The 24,617-nt window shown below is 40.9% G+C and overlaps 1 protein-coding gene across 2 annotated transcripts in view; it reads left to right on the top strand.

The window, feature by feature from the left end:
• The window catches only part of PIP5K1B (phosphatidylinositol-4-phosphate 5-kinase type 1 beta), a 200,382-nt gene that overhangs the window by 142,414 nt on the left and 33,351 nt on the right, over positions 1–24,617 (top strand). For both annotated transcript variants that reach the window (XM_069763733.1, XM_069763742.1), the window contains exons 8-13: positions 2,808–3,013; positions 5,619–5,702; positions 5,818–5,866; positions 7,452–7,536; positions 10,162–10,326; positions 12,992–13,136. In XM_069763733.1, coding sequence (XP_069619834.1) covers positions 2,808–3,013; positions 5,619–5,702; positions 5,818–5,866; positions 7,452–7,536; positions 10,162–10,326; positions 12,992–13,136 — 734 coding nt within the window. The remainder of the gene's footprint in view (positions 1–2,807; positions 3,014–5,618; positions 5,703–5,817; positions 5,867–7,451; positions 7,537–10,161; positions 10,327–12,991; positions 13,137–24,617) is intronic.

The raw sequence follows: 24,617 nt of genomic DNA, 5'->3' as shown, positions 1-24,617 counted from the left end.
TCATCTAGACAGGCAATAATTCCATCACCTGGGCCATACTAAGGAAATCCTGAAAACACGACCTGTTGGTGGCTCTTGAGGACCGAACTTGGGGAACACTGATATAGGGCAACATCAACCTAGTGACAGATTACCTTTAAAGGTATTTTATGCCTAGGTTGATTGTTGGGACAGTGTTATACAGTATGGCTTTAGCAGGTTCTTTACCCCATAAACATGCCATAATAGGTTATATGCAAGACCATGTTATCAGTTCTTTCCAAAATGGAGCCGTACATACAAGCAGAAGGATGTTATATGCGGTCACCACCCCAATATTTGCTATCATGATATTGGAAAGCACCGCCAGTATGTAACCAGCTTAAGTAACTGGAACAAATACAAAGTTTGAGTGGTATAAATTGTAAAGTAGAAATGAGAGCGTTACAGACTGGCATGCTTTTATTTAACCACTTAATTGCTCGGTTTATCTGTGTTCCATGTAGTCCTTTTCCTTGAAAGAAATGATAACAGGAAAACCCTGTCATGTGTGTTCGTCTGGTGTATGATAAGACATAAGCGTTCCTAGAATAAAGACGTGCACACCCATTATATCGCACAACTACAGACGTCACCTGTAACTGTCACTGTGATTACTTGGTTACTACTGTGTTGTTTTACCCTTGGGGGTGGTGTGTGAGTTTGGGCGCACACAGACGGCCATATAACTCGTGGCAGGATCATATCGCAATCCTCGTACTGGCTGTCGGCTCTCCTGACCTGAGCTTGACGGCTGCATAGAAATCCATCACGCTGTCATTCTCGGGTCAGTAGAGGTGTCGGGCCAGACCGTGCAGTACAATGCCATCATCTCACGAATTATACATGATTTATACTTCTGTCTGTCTGCATCCTTTGAGTGACAGTCACATTGAGCCTGCTACCTAACCCACCCTGCTAGGCCCAATGGCTAAGCCACGAATTCCTAACCTTAATATTTGACTGAGACCGTTAATCTTTTTTCAATTGCTAGGAACCTCTCCGCCCATTTCTATCTTAAAGAAGGAAGACATTTTTCCCCTAATATGTTCAGTCTGTTGGGGTCTTTGCCATCCTCTAGAATAGATCAACATATTAGGCTATAGGATGAAGTTGATGGACTTATTTCTACCTTCAACCTTAAAGAAGCGCTCTTATCAACATTTATATTCTCTCAATATATTGCAATCATCATATTATAATTCAATATGCAAAAGATGGTGGATTGAAAAAGCAGGATGGAGGAGGAAGAATCGATATCCCATATTCCAACACAAAGTTGAGGCAGGATTGGCAATAGTGCTGCAAGCCAAGCTACAAAGATACTTGGGTATAGGGTGGGTTACCTTGTACCAATATGAGACTGTCAGTGCCTTCATAAGAATCCTTGTATTATTTTAGGTGCTGGTTCCTTAAATGGAGTAGTAGCTCAGTGAAATAGCAGGCAGCAGTGCTACAGCGTACTGAGCACCTGTGCTTGGTTTGAACAGTCATTTTGTGCTGACAGACTCCCCTTAAGATGTGTGCAATATTGAATTTTCTTTTGTGATGCCTTCTACCCCTCCTTTTCTCACCACTCCTGATAACATTTTCCTTAGTTAGTAAATTATCATGAACTGTCTGGCATATTTCTGCAGTGCTTTTACTTTGTTTTTGTATGCCCTTTTTTTCGACTTAGACTTACGGAATGTCAAAGAGAATAAAATATTGAAGGTCATTTTTAATGATCCAGTCTACTGGCCCAGATCGGACAGATCTCCATTTCTTTACATGTTTTTTTGCCATAAAACAAATGTGAAATAATCTTCTGTAAATTGAACATTAAAGGGGTTGTCCACTACTCATAAAACCCATTCTCAATCCTCATGTTTCTCCCTTTAAGAAAGCAATAAATCTTCACCTCCGATGCTGGCACCATTCCATCAGTGTTTTCATTGGCTCTCCCACTGGTTGAGTGTCATTTTTATGTCACGCAATCCCTGTGACCAGTCAGCGCTGGCTTCACTGTCCCTTCCCTCAGACAAATCACATACATCCAGAGAAAAGGAAGTAAGAGCTGCTGCTAACTCATTCCCTCCAGATGTATGTAATATGTCCAAAGACAGGGAGAGTGAAGACTGGCCGTCGGGATCGCGTGACATAATAATGTTAATGGAACAGCACCGACACCGGAAGTGAATATAGGTTTTATTATTTTACAAGGGGGAAACATGAGATTGAGAAGGGGTTGTCCGACAACTCCTTTAAAGGGCCACTGTCACCCCCCTCCAGCCGTTATAAACTAATAGAGCCACCTTGTGCAGCAGTAATGCTGCATTCTAACAAGGTGGCTCTTTTAGTTTTAGGTTCAAGCATACCCCAAATAAAGCGTTTTTATACTTAGCCACAATTCCTGTCTCTAGCCAGGGAGGCGGGTCCTCACTCCCCAGCTCTAACCGCTCCTCTTCCGTCACTCAACTCTTCCTGCGCTTTTGGCGCTGCCCCCTCAGCACTGTGTACGTTTCAAAACCGGCGCCTGCGCAGTGTACTGCTGTGCTGCGCAGACGCAGTAAGCTCTGGCCGTCTGACGTCCTAGCCAGGCTTGCAGACTGCGCCTGCGCGGGCATTGCGGCCAGCCACCTTTGGAATCCCCGCCCCGCACTGTGTTATGCATTATGCATAAAGCGCAGGAAGAGTTGAGTGACGGCAGAGGAGCGGCTGGAGGGGGGTGACAGTGGCCCTTTAACAGATTCCTGAGCCATTTACTTGCAGTTTGCACCCATTCATGAAAATAATGTCTATTTCAACAGGTGTTAGAAAGCTTTAAGATTATGGATTACAGCCTGCTGCTTGGAGTTCATGTACTTGACCGTCCATCCAAAGAAAAAGAAGGAGAAACGTCTCAATACTCAATAGACAATAAACGTCCTTCTGTACAGAAAGTTCTCTACTCCACTGCCTTGGAGTCTATACAGGGCCCTGGGAAAGCCGTTGATGCTATCACAAGGGAGAACACGTAAGGCTTTTTTACTTTTCGCAATCTTTCTGTAGTCAGCACTTTATATGAGCAGATATACAGTAAAGGACAAGATTAATCCAGGCTATGTTTTGAGGAAACCACAAATAAACTTATAAGAAGGAGGAAAATAGGACTCAATAGCTGACACTGATGGGCAGTCAAAATTAGGGATAAATTGTAAACCCAAAAATGAATAATGATGAAACAAAGTAATAAATGTCTATATTTTAGACATAAATATGGGCACATTAACAACATTCACTATGACCTAAGATTTACAATAACATTAACTGGCACATGCTCTTCCTGTGGTAATAAATATATAAATAAAAATAAACATTTCTTCTACTTTATTTTATCATAGAAACCATTGAAATGTCAAAAAATAGAAAAAGTGTCAATTTTTGTCAACACATCACTTATGTGTTAGAAATAAGTATGCCAGGAAACTTCATAGCTATGATTACAAATTTTTCTACCCGAAACGAGTAAGCATTATAGATTTTCTTTTTCAATATTTGCAAATTCTCCTAATTTTTTATCCTATATGATTAAAGGTTAAGTTTTAATTACTTTCCTTTGGTGCTGGAGAACCTCCCCTTTTGGACTATTGAGAACTATTCACATGTCCCCTAGTTTTAGCTATATGAATTTACTGATGATTGACAGTTGAGCCTTACGGTAATAAAAAGTATTAGTGGTGGAGCCAAAGACATCAAATACACTGTGGTAGAGCGTCTCACTCGGCTGCAGACAGAGGTAGGCATGGGTACACTGCGACTTTAAAATCTTCCTTTGGTTTATTGCAGGCAGCATAAACAAAGGTGCAGTAAAGAAAATACAGCCCTCTGGGCAAAACAGGAAAACAAAACAAAATGGTGGCAGAATCAACACAGTCTTTCTGTGAGTGGGGTTCCTCCCGCTAACAGCTGGCAGACCACACACTGTTTAGGATTAGCACACACTTTCCTGGAGTGCTCCCTATCCAGGCACACACTGAACACTGAAAGCTCTGGCCGTCAACCATTTAAGGCCAGGCCTTCTGACTCCTCCATCATGTGACTGATCACATGATGTTGATATCACACAGGTCTTTTCAGGACTCTGCATGTGGAGATACTGTGGACCCCCTCCCACCCGCTCTATGGAGGTCCACAAAAGCCAGCCCATAACATAACTCTCATTTCATCCTCTCAACATGTAGTGTGCTGGAGGAAACTACTGTGGTTTTTCATCACTGACGCCATCATGCGCAGTGACACGTATCTCCCCTCTATCACTCTGTCACAACACGTATATATAAAACTACCGCCACATGGCTATTCCTAGAAATGGGATCCCATTTCAGTTTGACTATACAGAAGATCTGCTGGTATCTGTTTTGGTATGGGTATCTAGCGGCCAAGTTTATATCTGCTTATAGAGTTAATGATGGAATATTTCCCACCATACCATAAGAACATGTCTTAAACTTAACTACAAGTGTACTTATGATTTACAATGTTTTTCTTTATATGTGATACCCCATCAATGTGCTATAAGGTGTCAGTTTCTACATTAGGATGTGCACAGAGCGGTATAGATAGACCCATACACCAATCTGGTGTCTCAGTAATGCAGGAGCTAAGCCCACCTGCTGGATATGCACATAGTGGGTTTCCCAGGACCCGGACCCATATAGAACTGTAGCACGCATAAACAGCATGACAATGATAGGTTCATGTGCACTTTTAAAGTGTACCCTTCCTTGTTGTGTGCTTCCAATTAACTCTTTATAAGCTTTTGTTTGTTTGGATGTATGACAGTCACAAGTACTTTCATTTTTCTCGTTTTTTACAATGTCCTAGTTATTAGCTAGATGACAAAAGCACAACGACAATTTAATTTAAATCCTAAATCGCAATTGCATTAACGTTCTTGCCTTTAGGGTTTCGTAGGATTTGGTGTACGATGAACACATAAAAAATATCCCCTCTGTCACTGACATTGGCCTAATCGGTGATGTCTCGTTCTACACTGATGTCACTGCTGTGACCGCAGATTAGCCGCCTAGTCCAACAAGTCCCTGTAAGGGAGGACTGCATTGTCGGTCTGGAAACAGCAGTGACTTCAAGGGTTTGGCCACTGTCATTATTTGAACAATTGTGCCGGGGACATGATTTTGTGGTTCTCCTCCTGTATTTGTTAGTGCAGACCTCATCGCTAACTGCTCATACTTCTGATGGAGGAGCATGTGACCAGACCTGTCCATCAGCTCCCTCTAATTGAAAACACTTCACATGGGAAAGATGGTTATCATTTGAAGGAGGTTGACAGACAGGTCTGATCACATGCTCCTCCATCAGTAGACATAGTCTGTGAGGAAGGAGGAAGGAGGAGAACCTGTAACCCTTATATATTAATAAGTGCTATAGAATCATATCTACATTACATTTGATAAACTAAAGAAAAAGAGAAAAAGTAGTCAACCCCTTTAAACTATGAGCACCCAACTATTTTATGGCACAATCATGCACAGTTTTTGTACCACTTGAATCACCCCTTTAAGGCTGTAATTCTATTATGACCGTACAGGAGCCTAATGTTCTCATTTCTTAAATAGGATGGGCGGTATTCCTGCAAAGAACCATAAGGGAGAGAGAATGCTGCTTTTTACGGGTATTATCGATATCCTCCAGTCCTACAGGTAAATCATGCACTTACCTGTCAAATATCTCATTAAAACTTAGTGTTTATACAGTCGCTGTGTGCGGGGTCTGCAATATTTAGTCATACTGAATCATTTACTGTTTTTTCTTTAGGTTAATAAAGAAATTGGAACATTCATGGAAAGCATTAGTTTACGATGGGGTGAGTCATCACAAAGTTAAACAAAAAAACCATTTACCTAAGCTGTAGATTGTTGATTGACAAAAGAGAAAATGTTGAATTACTTTTTTATTTCCTGTATCAATAATAAATATGAAAATAAGATACTTTGCAATAGATCTTATCACAGAAATCAGCTTTTTTTTCTCCTCCTTTCATTCTCAAAATTCTCAATTCATAGTTCAAATCTGTATATAGTGACATCCTTTCCTGTTACTGAGATAGGAGATGACATTTGGTGCTCTCAAAGTTCTGTGAACAGCTGTTACTGTCATTTTAAGAGAACGTTAAGCAGAATGTCTGCGTCTCCTCCCACTCCATAGAACTTTATAAACACTAGCTGTCATCTCCTCATTAATGGGAAAATCAGTCTTCACCAAATACACATTTTACCCATGGATTGAGAGTGAAAGATCACTCCAGGAGGAGAAAAAAGCAGGTTTTTCTGATAACATATATTACAAAATTGCTTATTTCCAAGTGTACTATTGATTTATGAAATAGAAATTAAAATGACAGTTAATCTTTCATTTAGTTTCTGTGACGCACTTATCAGAATTGGATTTGAATATACTTTATTAAAGGGGTATTTTTTAGAAAACCCCTGTCCACATGCATTCTCACCACATATGGACGTCATAGACATGGATACCTCTGCCACTGTAAGAAAGGCCACTGCACTGGGGAACCCATCCCTTTCATGTACAATGATATATGGCTTGCAGGTGTTATTATATTTCCACCTTAGCAGCCGGTGCATTGGAATTGTAGTGCTTTCTATCATCAGTTATATTGCATGTGTACAAAGAGAGAAACTTTTATTATAGCCTTGGACAGGGTCGGACAAATCTTTGGTGCAACCTGGGCCCGGGAGATAAGGGAGCCCATTTCCACTTCTAAAGAAGGTGGAATTGTACATTATGATGAGCTATTGCTTTGCGAAGAGCCCATAAACTGTTTTTGCACAGGGGCCTTCTTCTATCTGTAGGCTTGGAGGTTTAGACCCAAGCACTAAGTATTGAAATGTTGACACTTGAGGGCATAAATAGCCTTGAACATTCAGTTATATGGGTGACATGGACAAACATTTGTCCTCCATGCACACCTTGTATGACAACATTCCCTTGAGTTGCCAGGAGAGGTTCTTCATGGAAGGGTTTCCATCTCAATAGAAAGCTCACAACGTAGTTTCCATTAAGCTTTGAAAATTCTACACACTACTCTATGGAACACACTTAACATTAAGACATATTTAAATAATAATAATAATAATAATAATTGAAATGTTTCTTCATGGGTCAAAAGAGGGCACATTTGTGTAAGCCAATATACGGTAACACGTTCTACATCTTGCCAGGCGGATGGGCTTTATTCCCCCTGTTAAATCAGTACACTGGATTTACTTTATAAAAATCCTTCAGGGAGTTGAGTGAAAATCTTGTATAACAGGATTTGCTCTCAGAAGAATTTCATTGGGGGAAACTGTTCCCATGGGCTTATCAGAGGAATTTGCATTAGCAGGATTTACTGTTTTATAACATGAAGGCTCCTTGTTTTTTTTTTCTAGGACACGGTGTCTGTCCATAGGCCAAGTTTTTATGCAGATAGGTTTTTAAAGTTTATGAATTCCAGAGTTTTCAAGAAAGTCCAAGGTAAGAGACTACGACGATTGCTTTGTAAATTCTGATATGTATCAGATAAAAGCTAAGGGATATTTAAATGCCCAAATTGTCCGATGAAATAATGTATGCATTTCATATTGTTCACTTGTAACAGAAATTAATTGTGACAATAGGGGGTGCAGAGAAAGCAGTCACGCATCAGCCCTGCTCCTGGAGATGCTCCAAGGCCTCTGTGCCATCTAAGAAGAAACCAGAATGAGGCCACATTCACACACTCAGTATTCGATCAGTATGTGTCAGCCAAAAAAAGCAGTGGGTGATAAATACAGAAGTGGCAACGTATTTCTATTATACTTTTCCTTTGAGTATTCTGTGAGCAGGTTGCGGGATGCAGTGACAGACAGGAGACAGAGCAAGGGTTAAAGTATTTACTTTAACAAATATGTACTCCACGCAGGGAGATAAACAGTTCAACAGGGGTAATGCGGGTAGTATGGGGTGAAGGGTATGCGGGCTGTGGGTAATGCAGGTTACTATAGCAGTAAAAGTTATTAAGGTGCAACTTATCCAATCAGACGAATTCCAGACTGTAGAGTCCACAAAACAAGCGATGGCGCCAACAACGGTCAGCGCGGAGTTGATCCAGTGTAGTCTTACAGACAACGTCGAGCTGGGTCCTGGCGGCAGCGGATATTCTATGATGCCTTCTGCGGGATCCAAAGTCCAGGGGTAGCTGTGGGGGAGTAAGGCACAGACCACAGCGCTGTTGGGGCCCAACATGGCCTGACAAATATGCACTGGGAGGTCAGGGTACAGTTCACGGTCACATACCCAGTGCTTCTTAGGCGGTGCGCGCACAGCAGTTTTGGGCTCGGGGCTTGTTGGCACCTTGCTCTGCGGGGGCCAGCAGATGCATGGCACGTCTCTGCTCACAGTCTCTGCGGGTGACAGTGGGGGAATTCGGGCATTGGCCTGCGCTGCTACAGTGCTCAAAGGACTGAGCAATCTATTACCTGTCTATTCCCGCCAAGTCTGCCTGCCTCCATGCGTGCTTTTTCCTTTTATTCTCCGACATGCCCCCTGCTGCCAAGTGCAAAGGTTGGTCCGGTTCTTTAAGCTTTCCCCTGTACAACAGGGAGACAGCACCGACAGTTCTGGACCCAGCACAAGGAAGGTATCCTCAGCCCAGTCCTTCTGCTTACAGTCCCACTCCTGATTTTGGCTTATAAATACTGATATAAAATACTGACCAAATACTGAACGTGTGAATGTGGCCTTATACACATATCATTGGTGGGTGGCTCTCTTCAAGATTTTGCATAGGAGTCAAGAGGTTTCAATTTACACCTATATCCAAAAATTAGTTTAGGAGATAAAAACAGACTTAACTTATTTTTCGTCCTTATTTTCTCATCAAAGCTATTGCATTCGGATTATAAAAATACACTGGCAACTGTATATAAAATACATGAGGACATAAGAGGAATATTTGAAATATTTCTGTCCATCTTCCAATATTAGAATATTCCCATCTCATATATTTGTACCAGATTCGCAGGATATGCCATAAATGTATAGTAAATGCAGATCCTACTGATGGGACACGTTCCTATCTTGAGAACGAAGCCCTGACGCGCGCTGCTGTCAACGGAGTGGTGGTTGAAATTCCTATACAAATGAGAGGGAATGCTGACCACCTCTCAACTGACAGCAGTACTTGTTCAGCGCCCCATTTTTGAGACAGATGCAGATCTCATCGGTAGGACACCAGCTTCTATACAATTATTGCATATCCTATGGATATGCCATAAATGTACAAGAAGGAAATATCCCTTTAGTTGGCTGTAAACAAAAATGTTTGGTCCAATTTTGTGAAGTTCCAACAAATATGTACATTAATTGGGAAATAGTTAAGGCTTATTTTTTAAGACAAAAGTATTTGTTTGCAATAATTTAACTAGGGGCACAGCCGGGGAGGAAAGTTAGAATTTACACCTAGGCCCTATTGGCAGGTGTTGGAGGGGGTTAAAAGACTCTCCACCACATAAGATGACAGCACTATAAGAGAGGGCCAATGAAAGGTACAGACGTCCAGTTACAGGATTTGCAACAACATTTTAGATACATTTTGAGCCATCGGATCATTTTATAGGAGGCAATTTTTTTCTAATCTTACCGAACATTCGCCTTGTACCTTATTTTAGTCTATTAATATATCATTCCAGCAGGTTCGGGTACATTTTCACATTTCTAATACTAGGCTTTTTTTTACATAATTTCTTCACTTGTCACATGTTAGAAGTCTCGCTCGCACTAGTTCAGCGTAGATGATATTTGTTAAGTGTACTACCTGCTGGTGTCATAGGAAAATATGTTCATTATAGCTCATTAGTCAAATGAATTGTAAGCAAAATAAATAAGCATATGTTCCTCATTACCGCCTATGCCAACTTTACGGTTAGCACGTGACCCGTTAGTTTTACAGCTGAGTTTCACTACATTACATATTTTCAAGTAGCTACATAGCACAATGTTATATAAAATCATTTTAACATAATTAAATGAAAAGACATAAAATAACAGTAAATGATCTATGACACATAACACCACGAAACTGGGAAAAAAAAATTGTAATATTGAAATCTCATTTTTCAGCTATAAAGTCGTCACCCTCGAAGCGGCGGTGCAACTCTATCCCAGCTTTGAAGTCCTCGTCACAACAGGATATACTGTCTGCCAACACACAGGAGTCAATGGATGAGAAAGAGAAAAACAAAAAAATGACTGAAGGTCAGAGTTTTGCCAGTTTGGATGAAGAGGGTAAGATACTAATTCCAATAATGTCAATAATCATGATATTAACAAGGACAGAGCTTATTACTTTCTTCGACTCCCAAGTTGCTCTTACTGATATTTCTATCTCCGGATGAGATTTGGTGATAGCGTTGCTTGCCCTCATGTTTGGCATGATGAAGTTAGTTTAACCCCTTCATGACCAGGGGATTTTTCGTTTTTCCGTGTTCGTTTTTCGCTCCCCTCCTTCCCAGAGCCATAACTTTTTTATTTTTCTGTCAATTTGGCCATGTGAGGGCTTATTTTTTGCGGGACGAGTTGTACTTTTGAACGACATCATTGGTTTTAGCATGTCGTGTACTAGAAAACGGGAAAAAAATTCCAAGTGCGGTGAAATTGCAAAAAAAGTGCAATCCCACATTGGTTTTTTGTTTGGCTTTTTTGCTAGGTTCACTAAATGCTAAAAATGACCTGCCATTATGATTCTCCAGGTCATTACGAGTTCATAGACACCAAACATGACTAGGTTATTTTTTATCTAAGTGGTGAAAAAAAATTCCAAACTTTGCTAAAAAAAAAAAAAAAAAAATTGCGCCATTTTCCGATACTCGTAGCGTCTCCATTTTTCGTGATCTGGGGTCGGTTGAGGGCTTATTTTTTGCGTGCCGAGATGACGTTTTTAATGATAGCATTTCGGTGCAGATACGTTCTTTTGATCGCCCGTTATTGCATTTTAATGCAATGTCGTGGCGACCAAAAAAACGTAATTCTGGCGTTTCGAGTTTTTTTCCCGCTACGCTGTTTAGCGATCAGGTTAATACTTTTTTTTATTTGATAGATCGGGCAATTCTGAGCGCGGCGATACCAAATATGCGTAGATTTGATATTTTTTTTATTGATTTATTTTGATTGGGGCGAAAGGGGGGTGATTTAAACTTTTATGTTTTTTTTATTTTTTTCACATTTTTTTAAACTTTTTTTTTTAACTTTTGCCATGCTTCAATAGCCTCCATGGGAGGCTAGAAGCAGGGACAGCACGATCGGCTCTGCTACATAGCAGCGATCTGCTGATCGCTGCTATGTAGCAGAATTGCACGTGTGCTGTGAGCGCCGACCACAGGGTGGCGCTCACAGCGACGGGCAATCAGTAACCATAGAGGTCTCAAGGACCTCTATGGCTACAATGGAGACGCATCGCCGACCCCCGGACATGTGACGGGGGTCGGCGATGACGTCATTTCCGGCCGCCCGGCCGAAAGCGGTAGTTAAATGCCGCTGTCTGCGTTTGACAGCGGCATTTAACTAGTTAATAGGTGCGGGCAGATCGCGATTCTGCCCGCGCCTATTACGGGCACATGTCAGCTGTTCAAAACAGCTGACATGTCCCGGCTTTGGTGCGGGCTCACCGCGGAGCCCTGCATCAAAGCAGGGGAGCCGGCATCGGACGGTATAGTACGTCCGATGCCGGTAAGGGGTTAATATCTTAACTGTCAAAATGGCAGCCCTGTTACTTTGCTAATGAGACCCTGACCAGGTTCTAGAAAACAGCATGTATCTAGAGAACTTTAACATCACTTAAAGAGGTTTTCCAGTTTTGGAAAACCCTTGTCCTTAGCTGCAATTTGATAAAAAAAACAACTTTCCTTTACTCACCTTCCTCAACTCTCTGTCACTTATCCTGGTGTCTGTTATTTTCTGTAGTACTGAAATCAGAAAAACAGCGCTGCAGCCAATCATTGAGCACAGCGGCTCTGAGCAGTTCTTGCAGTCCACTTGGGCAGGGTCACTGAGATCATTGTTTGGCATGACGCTAGGGCTGCAGATAATAACTGACAACAGGCGCAATGGCGGAGGCTTAGCGCTGGACTTTTGGGTGGTGAGTACAGAAAGGTTTGTTGTTGTTTTTTTTAATGAACTGCGGCCAAGGTCGAGGGTTTTCCAAAGTCTGAAATCCCCTTCAATTATTTCATCATTAATATGTACATTGTACTTATACTCGAGTAGCTACCTCCGTATTAGTTGTCGGTAGATTCCAATGAGTTTTCATTTTCTTTAAAGTGGACATTCCACACAAAGCTGCTGCTCCATGATATGCCTAAAGCAGAGCGGTGCCCGACATGTGGATTTAAATAACGCCAAGACGAGTTCATGCTCCCCCTCAGGCTATGAATTCAGCATAACACAATGTAGTAGTTTTATTATAAAGTATTTTGGGCCAGAAAGTAAGGTTGCTGCAAATTCTACAGTAAAATACTGAGATTTTCAGGAGAAAAGTGATAAGTATTTCTATAAGAAATTCTATATAAACAAAGAAACACTACTTGTCCCTTCTACCCTCCACCAATCCAGCATATATGCTCCCACGGTCTTGCCAGTCTTTTTTACAAGCACGCTACAGCCAATCAATGGCTCCAACAGTCCCATCTTCTACTTCTAGGCATCATGGCTCAGTCCTAAATGGTGATACCTGAAGTACAGCACGTCACCAGTAAGATCACTGAGTGGCTGCGGTGGTCAACTGCTGGCCGCTTGTTAATGAAGAAGAGGGGGACATCTGGTGGATCAGAGGAGGATGGGGGATGTGAGCAGCGCTTATTTTATAGTGTTTGATTTTTTTATGTTTTTTCAGATGTGGGATAACCCCTTTTAAGACCCATATTATATAAGAAACTGTCTTTCTTTCTCTCTACAGCGTTAAATTCAAGGCAACGGCCTGACCTTGTGCCAAGCACTCCAACCTTATTTGAAGCTGCTTCCTTAGCAACAACAATATCATCTTCCTCGTTGTATGTTGATGATCAGTATCACCACGAAGACACGATTCGCTATTCTAGCAGGTAACGGGCCGTACGTTAATACCCGGACTGTAAACATATGGCAGTCTGAAATGACAGAATGTCACCCAGATAGACCTTTCTAATCATCAGAATAACTTGCACAGGATGAGTCAGCACCTCATTCTGAAAATGATTTTTTTTCCATCAGACTCCACCTTGAGAACCGTATTCACATGGACCCATGGAAACTCTAAAGCAGAAATGTACTCACATGAGATATATATTTTGTTAAGTTTTATGCCCTGTTTATAAATAATGATCACTTTGTTAGAACTATTACATTTGTGTTTAGTGTGATCCTCTCGACCCCAACACAATATATAGCTGGGCTCTTCTGAAAGTAGAATTATCTGATTCATCTGCATCTTAAGTTACATCTAGTTCTTCTACGTGAATAAGGAACCCATCCAAATCAGGGGCGGACATATCATTGGTCCAACAGGTAAGGGGGACAATTCCGCCTCCAAAGCAGCAAGAAGCTTCTGTCCCAGACACAGTATTGGATTGCAAAGGGCCCATTTACTGTTCTAGCACAAGGGCCCTCTTCTGTCTGTGTCCAAACTATGCAGAAACTAACATTTATGAATCTCTACTGGCCGTCGACCATCTGGCTTCTTTTCCTAGGGACTATACACAGGATAGGTGATAACTTGTTGATCGGTGGGGATCCAAACTGAGGGGTAGGTGGAACATTAGGGTCATTTCTACCCATTTTAGAATGGAGTGGCTTTGCACATGCTTGACAACAGTTCCATTCATTCCCTGGGCTTTTTCCCGCAGCCCCGTAGAGAATCAATAGAGCGGCGGTCAGACATCCAACGTGCAACCCCGTTCTGTAACAGGGATAAAGTGCCCCCTTCTGCTGATCACTCTGCCACTTATCATACATGTCCACTTAAAGTCATTTTTAGACGTTCCACACATTTTGACTCCTATGAAGTCAGAATTCAAAAACCACTAGAACTTTCAAAAAAAAAAAAAAATCTTTGCTGTAACCTTACTGTAACATGTAATAATGTAGCATATCGCTTTCTCTCAGATTTAGGAAAGATTTGTCAGTTTTTGTGATCATTTCTAGGGTATTTTCTAAACCACTCAACATTTTCTTTTTGAATTCTTATTGGCAATCTTGCTAATCGGTACTATGTATGATGCAGTTTCAGAAGCATTTCTAACTAATAATATAAAGAGTAGACAAAGGATAATGATAACATGCATTTCATACATTTTACTGTCATGCCAACACACAAGGGGCCTAACAACTATATTAATCAGGCCACAGAATGTTTCAGTTCAAAAAGTAAAAATGTATTATTGATAAATAGAATAAAATGTTACTTTCACTACAAAGTACAAAGAATGCCTCCAATCGAATGAACCGGCTTTATGTGCAGTGCAGGTATACAGCAATAGCAGGTTTAATGATATATAGAAAATTAACCTGTATCTATGGCTGAAGATTATATATTTATGTGCTGGAGGGTTACTGGTGAACACAGGAGGATCTATTGCACCACGATGTATCATATGTCCATATACCTGACTATGAAATAGCCTGTAAAGCTTATATCAAAAATACAAATTAACCTATATCGGGGTGCAAAGGATCGACCATAAATATTACCACATTACCTATATTGTACGGTACCTAGCTCATACGGTATGTCTAATAGCCTATAAGGCTCATATCAAAGTATAAGGAGGTCTATCCTAATCATGACCACATACCCCTATACTATACGGCACCTAAGTGGTAGATGTATCAATTGCGCAAGATAAACCACCAGTGCTTAGCTCATGAGGTATGTCCAATGGCCTGTAAGGCCTAAATCAGAACATAGAAAGGTCTATCTTAAACATGACCACATACCTCAATATTATACGGCACCCAAGTGGTGAGATGTAGGGTTGAGCGAAACGGGTCAGCCAGATTCAGAAGTCGCCGACTTTTGGGAAAGTCGGGTTTCATGAAACCCGACCCGACCCCTGTGTGGGGTCAGCCATGAGGTCGGCGATCTTCTGAATCTGGAATCGGAATTCCGATACCGAGTTCCGATATGCACGCACTCACGAGGCCGGTGTAATACCCCTACGCGCGTTTCGATATGACTCTTCTTGATTTAGGATTAGGGGTTGCTGGTGGCCTTTCTTGCGCTATCGATACATCTCACTAGGGTTGAGCTCAGCATTCAGAGAACTGCTAGATCTACTGCAGATAAAACATTGATTTTATCAAAACTGCAGCAAGCAGCCCAGTAAGTGATACATTGCTGGAATCAGGGTCTATACCCCTACATTATTCTGCTCTCGGACGGGATAGCAAAAATCTGATGATGTATTCCCTTTAAATATTTAAAATCCCACTCCAGATGGCTCATACCAAGAGATCAATGACGTGCGAGGGATTAATCATGATACATTTCCAAAAAAGGACTGACTGTCTTTGAAACACTCCTGAGATGGAGACTACCTGACAGCAGATCTCCAAGGGATGCTGCGTATTATCCAAATTAAATTAACTTCGCAGACCTAATCCTCCAGGAAAGAAGAGACTTCTGAAACAAAATGTTCTCCTGTTTGCAGAAACCTCAGTAGTTGGCATGGAAACCATATAGCGAGAATCTGCCAGGAAAGCTATGCCACAAAATTATTTAGGATAGGAATAAGGATCACTGTCATACTTGTCTGTCAGTGTATGACCGCAGAGACTTCTGTATTTGCCGGCAGAACAACACTCCTAGTGATGAGAGTCACTTACTCAGGAATGTGCACAGACCTGGAAATAAGAAGGCACTTAAAGGGAACTCATCCTTTTTAATGAAGTTAGTTAAATTCAATTTACCTGTCCCAGGATTATAAAATTCAAAAATATAGTTCAATCAAGACTGCCATTTATAGAGGGATCTGCTGATAATTACTGGATGCTGTACTAGTCAAGGAAATCAAAGAAACCGGTTTTCAATTGAATCTGTCAGCGGGATTTTGCTATGTAATCTGAGGACAGCATGAGGTAGGGGCTAAGACACCGATTTCAGGAATGTGTCACTTATCAGGCTGTGTGCTGTTCTTTTTATACAGTGAATGTTTTATCACCAGGAGATTATTAGTGCCTAGACTACAGCACACATGATCCCTGGTCTGACCACGCCCCTCCTTCTACAAGCAGCTTATTGTCAATAGACAATGTACATAGAGGGCCTGGTGTGGGCAAGGTTAGGTTTCTGAGCTCTGCTGCATGTTCCATCTAAAATCTTTGATTGCGTCACAACTGCTGCACCCAGTAAGCTAAGTGATACATTGTTGTAATCAGAGTCTCTTTTCCTACATTATGCTGCTCTCAGATCAGATGAGGTAGCAAAAACCTGCTGACAGATTCCCGTTAACCCTTTAAGCCACATTTTTTCCCATGAAACAATACCTTTTTTGTTCAGGTCACATCCATGTGTTGAGTAAGGTGCAAACAGATATATAATCACAGGTGTTTTTCCAGGTCTAGAAAAATATAATTGAAGCAAATTTCCTCAAATTTATTAAAAGATGATTAATAAATGCATTTATGGACTGCCCTAAAATCAGAAAATGAAATCTATGCCTCCCTATGAGCAGACATAGATTTGCACCAAAATTTGCACCATTAATTTTGGCTTTAGGCTTACTAAAACTGTCTAAAAGTTGTTGGCCAAGTTGTTTACAACTCTCCGGGAGATTTTGTACCAACTGCAAATTTTTGGGAGCTCAGTTTATGCCAAGAAATGTCACATACTGCATAAAGGATCTACTATATAAGGTCACTTCTGTCTTCCTGTCTGTCCTTCTGTCTGTCTTTGTTTCTGTCACGGAAATCCCAAGTCGCTGATTGGTCGCGGCAAAACGGCCACGACCAGTCAGCGACGGGCACTCCCTACTCTCCTGCCATCAGTGTCCCCTCCATACTCCCCCCCAGTCAGTGCTCACACAGGGTTAATCGCATCATTAACGGACCGCGTTATGCTGCGGGTAACGCACTCCGTTAACACTGCCATTAACCCTGTGTGACCAACTTTTTTACTATTGATGCTGCCTATGTGGCATCAATAGTAAAAAGATCTAATGTTAAAAATAATTAAAAAAATTAAAAATCATTATATACTTACCCTCCGTCGGCCCCCTGGATCCAGCCAAGGCCTTTCCCACTCCTCGTGCCGCTCCATTGACCGGTCCATGCATTGCAGTCTCGCGAGATGATGACGTAGTGCTCTCGCGAGACCGCTACGTCATCATCTCGCGAGACCGCAATGCACTCTTGGGACCGGAGCGTTGCGAGGAGCATCGGTAAACGCCTCGGCTAGATCCGGGGGGCCGACAGTGGGTGAGTATATCACTATTTTTTATTTTAATTCTTTTTTTTAACAGGGATATGGTTCCCACATTGCTATATACTACGTGGGCTGTGTTAGATACTGCGTGGGCTGTGTTATATGCTACATCTCTATGCTATATACTATATGGGCTGTGCTATATACTATGTGGCTGTGGTATATATTACGTGGCTGGGCAATATACTACATCGCTGTGCTCTATACTATGTGGCCTGGGTTATATCATGCATGGGCAGTGTTATATACTACGACACTGTGCTATATACTACGTGGCTGTGCTATATACTACGTGGCTGTGCAATATATTACGTGGCTGGGCAATATACTATATCGCTGTGCTCTATACTACGTGGCTGTGCTATATACTACATGACTGTGTTATATACTACGTCTCTGTGCTATATACTACGTGACTGGGCAATATACTACGTGGCTGGGCAATATACTACGTGGCTGTGCTATATACTACGCGGCTGTGCTATATACTACGTGGCTGTAAACTACATACATATTCTAGAATACCCGATGCGTTAGAATCGGGCCACCATCTAGTGAGTAATAATTGTCTTATTCTGATCCATTTTGAATAGTAAATATGTATAAAACATGCCAATAGAAAGGGAATCAAGATAGATATACAGTTAGGGCCAGAAATATTTGGACAGTGACACAAGTTTTGTTATTTTAGCTGTTTACAAAAACATGTTCAGAAATACAATTATATATGTAATATGGGCTGAAAGTGCACACTCCCAGCTGCAATATGATAGTTTCCACATCCAAATCGGAGAAAGGGTTTAGGAATCATAGCTCTGTAATGCATAGCGTCCTCATTTTCAAGGGACCAAAAGTAATTGGACAATGGACTCTAAGGGCTGCAATTAACTCTGAAGGCGTCTCCCTCGTTAACCTGTAATCAATGAAGTAGTTAAAAGGTCAGGGGTGGATTCCAGGTGTGTGGTTTTGCATTTGGAAGCTGTTGCTGTGAGCAGACAACATGCGGTCAAAGGAACTCTCAATTGAGGTGAAGCAGAACATCCTGAGGCCGAAAAAAAAGAAAAAATCCATCAGAGAGATAGCAGACATGCTTGGAGTAGCAAAATCAACAGTTGGGTACATTCTGAGAAAAAAGGAATTGACTGGTGAGCTTGGGAACTCAAAAAGGCCTGGGCGTCCACGGATGACAACAGTGGTGGATGATCGCCGCATACTTAATTTGGTGAAGAAGAACCCGTTCACAACATCAACTGAAGTCCAGAACACTCTCAGTGAAGTAGGTGTATCTGTCTCTAAGTCAACAGTAAAGAGAAGACTCCATGACAGTAAATACAAAGGGTTTACATCTAGATGCAAACCATTCATCAATACCAAAAATAGACAGGCCAGAGTTAAATTTGCAGAAAAACACCTCAAGAAGCCAGCTCAGTTCTGGAAAAGTATTCTATGGACAGATGAGACAAAGATCAACCTGTACCAGAATGATGGGAAGAAAAAAGTTTGGAGAAGAAAGGGAACGGCACATGATCCAAGGCACACCACATCCTCTGTAAAACATGGTGGAGGCAACGTGATGGCATGGGCATGCATGACTTTCAATGGCACTGGGTCACTTGTGTTTATTGATGACATAAGAGCAGACAAGAGTAGCCGGATGAATTCTGAAGTGTACCGGGATATACTTTCAGCCCAGATTCAGCCAAATGCTGCAAAGTTGATTGGACGGCGCTTCATAGTACAGATGGACAATGACCCCAAGCATACATCCAAAGCTACCTAGGAGTTCATGAGTGCCAAAAAGTGGAACATTCTGCAATGGCCAAGTCAATCTCCAGATCTAAACCCAATTGAGCATGCATTTCACTTGCTCAAATCCAGACTTAAGACGGAAAGACCCACAAACAAGCAAGACCTGAAGGCTGCGGCTGTAAAGGCCTGGCAAAGCATTAAGAAGGAGGAAACCCAGCGTTTGGTGATGTCCATGGGTTCCAGACTTAAGGCAGTGATTGCCTCCAAAGGATTTGCAACAAAATATTGAAAATAAAAATATTTTGTTTGGGTTATGTTTATTTGTCCAATTACTTTTGACCTCCTAAAATGTGGAGTGTTTGTAAAGAAATGTGTACAATTCCTACATTTTCTATCAGATATTTTTGTTCAACCCTTCAAATTAAACGTTACAATCTGCACTTGAATTCTGTTGTAGAGGTTTCATTTCAAATCCAATGTGGTGGCATGCAGAGCCCAACTCGCGAAAATTGTGTCACTGTCCAAATATTTCTGGCCCTAACTGTAAATTGGTAAATAAAGCACATACTTTTTGATAGACAGATATATACATTAATTTATACAGAAGTCCTCGAAAACATGAATTTAATCTAAATGTGTAGTTTGAAAACACTAATAATACCAATATGAATTAATATAAATATAGTTACATATTTTACACTGTTGAAAATGGACAAATGTCTATAATGTTCAACCGAGGGATGGCAAAGGACATAAAGAAGGGTCACAGTGCGTGATCTAGTCCACCATCAGTTCCTTCCTGATCCCAATTGTCCATATACTGGACAAAAAATTGACATTTGTATAATTATTTATGTTATTTTCTTCTAAGCCTTGTTGTTAAACCATCAACGGTTCCCACTGTGCAAAGCTCTGGAGGTAGACTATTCCACAGATTAATAGTTCTTATGGTAAAGAAGGTCTGTCTCCTCTGAAGATTGAACCTTATTTCTCCAGGCAGAGGAAAAGCCCACTTGTCTTTTGAGTGGATTGTTCATTAAACAGCATTATTACCATACTTTATGTATGGGCCATTTAGGTTGTATTATATTAGATACAGTATGTATATGTTTCCATACATAACATGTCTGAGAAATCGCCTATAACAGAAAACATTCCCAGTATTGAGTGGCGCGATATGACAATCTCCTATGAATACAGCAGTTTCAGTTCATGTTGAACTATTACGGTATGTTCTGTTTACTAAGGGAAGGTCAGAAATGGCCCATAAATACAGACTTTGCCTTGCGGAAACATTGTACCAGCTGGGAATAGATTCTGAGCTAATACAGTAGTTACGTCACTAGACGACTCAATAGCCTCCAAAGTGAATGAACAGAATCCATTTTTTACTGCACTTAGAGGTCCACACGTAATTACAATGTTGATTCTTGCTGTATTGCACAAGTTGCTGAAACAAACTCATGTGCATGTGTCCTATTAAAGATGCGCCTATCATGAGACAGGAACACTTTGAACAGAGACCTGTATAAGGGTTAAACTTAGGACCACTTTATAAAACCCTAAGCTGAAGACCCGAGAAGCAGCTCTCTGCTTATTTGTACCTACTGCAGAAAAATAGGATTATGGTGCCCTCTGTTTTACAAAATTAATTGGCTCATGAAAGTAGGATGCCACTCAAGGACCTTCCTACAGTGACTATTTTACCATAATGGCTAGTTAATCTTTACCATTTCATTTTTCACAATATGACCAGATTCATAAACAAGTCCAGGTTAAACTAGCATGGAATACGTGCGTAAACTTAGTAAGATTAAATGTCATAATCCATAGTGATGAGCGAATATACTTGTTACTCGAGATTTCCCGAGCACGCTCAGGTGTCCTCCGAGTACTTTTAAGTGCTCGGAGGTTTAGTTTTTACGCCGCAGCTGAATGATTTACATCTGTTAGCCAGCATAAGTACATGTGGGGATTCCCTAGCAACCAGGCAACCCCCACATGTACTTATGCTGACTAGAAAATGTAAATCATTTAGCTGGGGCGAAGAAAACTAAATCTCCGAGCACTAAAAAATACTCGGAGGACACCCAAGCATGCTTGAGAAATCTCAAGTAACGAGTATATTCGCTCATAACTAATAATCCAGACTCTAAATGTCCTCTTACACATAAGATGGCTGTCGGACGAACAATTGATCGTACACATTGCACCTCATATATACTATATATGTACAGTATATATATATATATATATATATATATATATATATATACTGTATATATATACAGTGGGGGGAAAAAGTATTTTGTCAGCCACCAATTGTGCAAGTTCTCCCATTTAAAAAGATGAGAGAGGCCTGTAATTGACATCAAAGGTAGACCACAACTATGAGAGTCAAAATGAGAAAACAAATCCAGAAAATCACCTTGTCTGATTTGGCAAGATTTATTTTGCAAATTATGGTGGAAAATAAGTATTTGGTCATTAACAAAAGTTAATCTTAACAATTTTGTTATATATCCTTTATTGGCATTGACAGTGGTCAAACATTTTCTGTAAATCTTCACAAGGTTGGCACACACTGTTGGTGGTATATTGGCTCATTTCTCCATACATATCTCCTCTAGAGCAGTGATGTTTTGGGCCTGTCGTTGGGCAACATGGACTTTCAACTCCCTCCAAAGGTTTTCTATGGGGTTGAGATCTGGAGACTAGCTAGGCCACTCCAGGACGTTCATGTGCTTCTTACGAAGCTACTCCTTCATTGCCCCGGTGGTGTGCTTGGGATCATTATCATGCTGAAAGACCCATCCACATTTCATCTTCAATGCCCTTGCTGATGCAAGGAGGTTTGCACTCAAAATCTCATGACACATGCCCCATGTACACGGATCAGTCGTCCTGGTAGCTTTGCAGAGAAACAGCCCCAAAGCATGATGTTGCCATCCCCATGCTTCACAGTAGGTATGGTGTTCTTTGGATGCAACTCAGCATTCTGTCGCCTCCAAACACGACGAGTTTTGTTTCTATCAAACAGTTCTACTTTGGTTTCATCAGACCCTATGACATTCTCCCAATACTCTTCTGGATAATCCAAATGCTCTCTAGCAAACTTTAGATGGGCCCGGACATCTACTGGCTTAAGCAGGGGGACACATCTAGCACTGCAGAATCTGAGTTCCTGGTGGCATAGTGTGTTACTGATGGTAGCCTTTGTTACGGTGCTCCGAGCTCTATGCAGTTCATTCACTATGTCCACCCATGTGGTTCTGGGATTTTTGCTCACCATTCTTGTGATCATTTTGACCCCTCGGGGTGAGATCTTGCGTGGAGCCCCAGATCGAGGGAGATTATCAGTGGTCTTGTATGTCTTCCATTTTCTTATTATTGCTCCCACAGTTGATTTCATCACACCAAGCTGCTTAGCTATTGCAGATTCAGTCTTCCCAGCCTGGTGCAGGGTTATAATTTTGTTTCTGGTGTCCTTCGACAGCTCTTTGGTCTTCACTTCACCATAGTGGAGTTTGGAGTGTGACTGAGGTTGTGGACAGGTGTCTTTTATACTGATAACAAATTCAAACAGGTGCCATTACTACAGGTAATAAGAGGAGGACAGAGGAGCCTCTTAAATAAGAAGTTACAGGTCTGTGAGAGCCAGAAATCTTGCATGTTTTTAGGTGACCAAATACTTATTTTCCACCAAAATTTGAAAAATATATCTTGCCAGGTGATTTTCTGGATTTGAGTTCTCATTTAGACTCTGATAGCTGTGGTCTGCCTATGATGTCAATTACAGGTCTTTCTCATCTTTTCAGGTGGGAAAACTTGCACAATTGGTGGCTGATTAAATACTTTTTTCCCCACTGTATATTGAACTTGAGCTGTTTTTTTTCACCCATTGCTTTGGAACTATACAAGTAAACTGACTCAGTGACATTTAAGCACACAATTAGAATGGTCTATGGACTTTCATCATGGATTGTTTCATCGTTAATAAAAATTACTCACTCGGTAGAATTAGATAGTTACTTCTGCGTGCAAATCATCATGTTTATCTAGAAATATAGCTGTAAACTTCTGGCAGTAAAAGTGACCAGTGGGATACAAGCAGTGGCATGGCGGCATACCGGCACACCATGAATTTCATTGGGTTGATATGCAATATCTCTAAGGCCCCCAACTATCAGGTTACCTCCTTACATAAGCTAAAGTGACCTTTTGGGCCCCCTTAGGCTCCAGAGTCTGGGTGCGTCTGCAACCCCAGTAGTTATCCCCTTGGATCCAAGGTCCGAAGAAGGCCTCTTAGACATTTTTATGGGTATTCATTATTCAAAGTCATTTCCCTCTTCCCCCTTACCAAAATAAAACGTTAGTATACCAGAAAAATCATGACATCCATTATCATAGTCTTTTAGAGAGATTGTCTGGCCTTAAGCAAGTAAATGTTACTCATTATAAAATAAAGTGTTCTCTTGTTTCCTACATACATTGGGACACAGACAGCCTTTTAGATTCACAATGGGAAATGGGCCATATGTATACATACAAGTGGAGGGAATGCTGGTTGATTACTCTTTCTTACCAGTTTGGTGAAGGCCATTATTTGTGTCACTTATCACTGTATGCCATTTTTGATCATTTGGAATACAATTCATACCTACTGTATAATTTCTACCCTAAAAGACTCAAAATGACATCTTTAACTCGTACAGACCTGGTCACGTCTTTTGTAGATAAGAGAAAATCAGTCTGGAATTCATGAACTTTTATCATCTTTTTAGCTCAAAAGAAATTCTATTCACTGATCCTTTGTAAGAAACCTTCAGCTGGCTGAACAGGTTTACAACCTCGAAATGGAAACAAGAGGGTTTTTTCTTAGTCACTGACAACAAGCTGACATCTTGAAAATAGAATGGAGCAGAAACAAAAGGAATTTTAGAACGTTGCAGAATTTAATTCGACAATGGTAGAAGATTTTTGTTTTATTACATAAGACTAGAAAACCATTTGTAGTAATCACTATGCTTAGTCAGCAATACTTTATTCATCTCCATTCATTTATACATATAAGAATGCATTCAGAAATGCCGATTTGTTGCAGAAATGGCTGTGACTGTCCTGCTCATCTGAATGGGGTTTGCAGAAATCCATGTACTTTCTGTAAAAAGCAATCCCAGTCACATACTTGTATATGGAATGGATTTTTGTTCTCAGAATGTTTTGCAATAAATCTGCTGCATATAAACATAGAGCTTTTCTTGCAGACAGAGACACTTAATGGGGAAGAAAACATTTTCATAGCTGGTATATAACAATCGTTGCCCACTTACAGCACTGATATTGTGAATATGATGATAATAAATAGGCCATAACG

Source organism: Ranitomeya imitator, chromosome 1 (genome assembly GCF_032444005.1).
Source record: "Ranitomeya imitator isolate aRanImi1 chromosome 1, aRanImi1.pri, whole genome shotgun sequence".
Classification (NCBI taxonomy): domain Eukaryota; kingdom Metazoa; phylum Chordata; class Amphibia; order Anura; family Dendrobatidae; genus Ranitomeya; species Ranitomeya imitator.
Note: the sequence above shows the minus strand (reverse complement) of the source record. Positions and strands in the feature narration are given on the sequence as shown.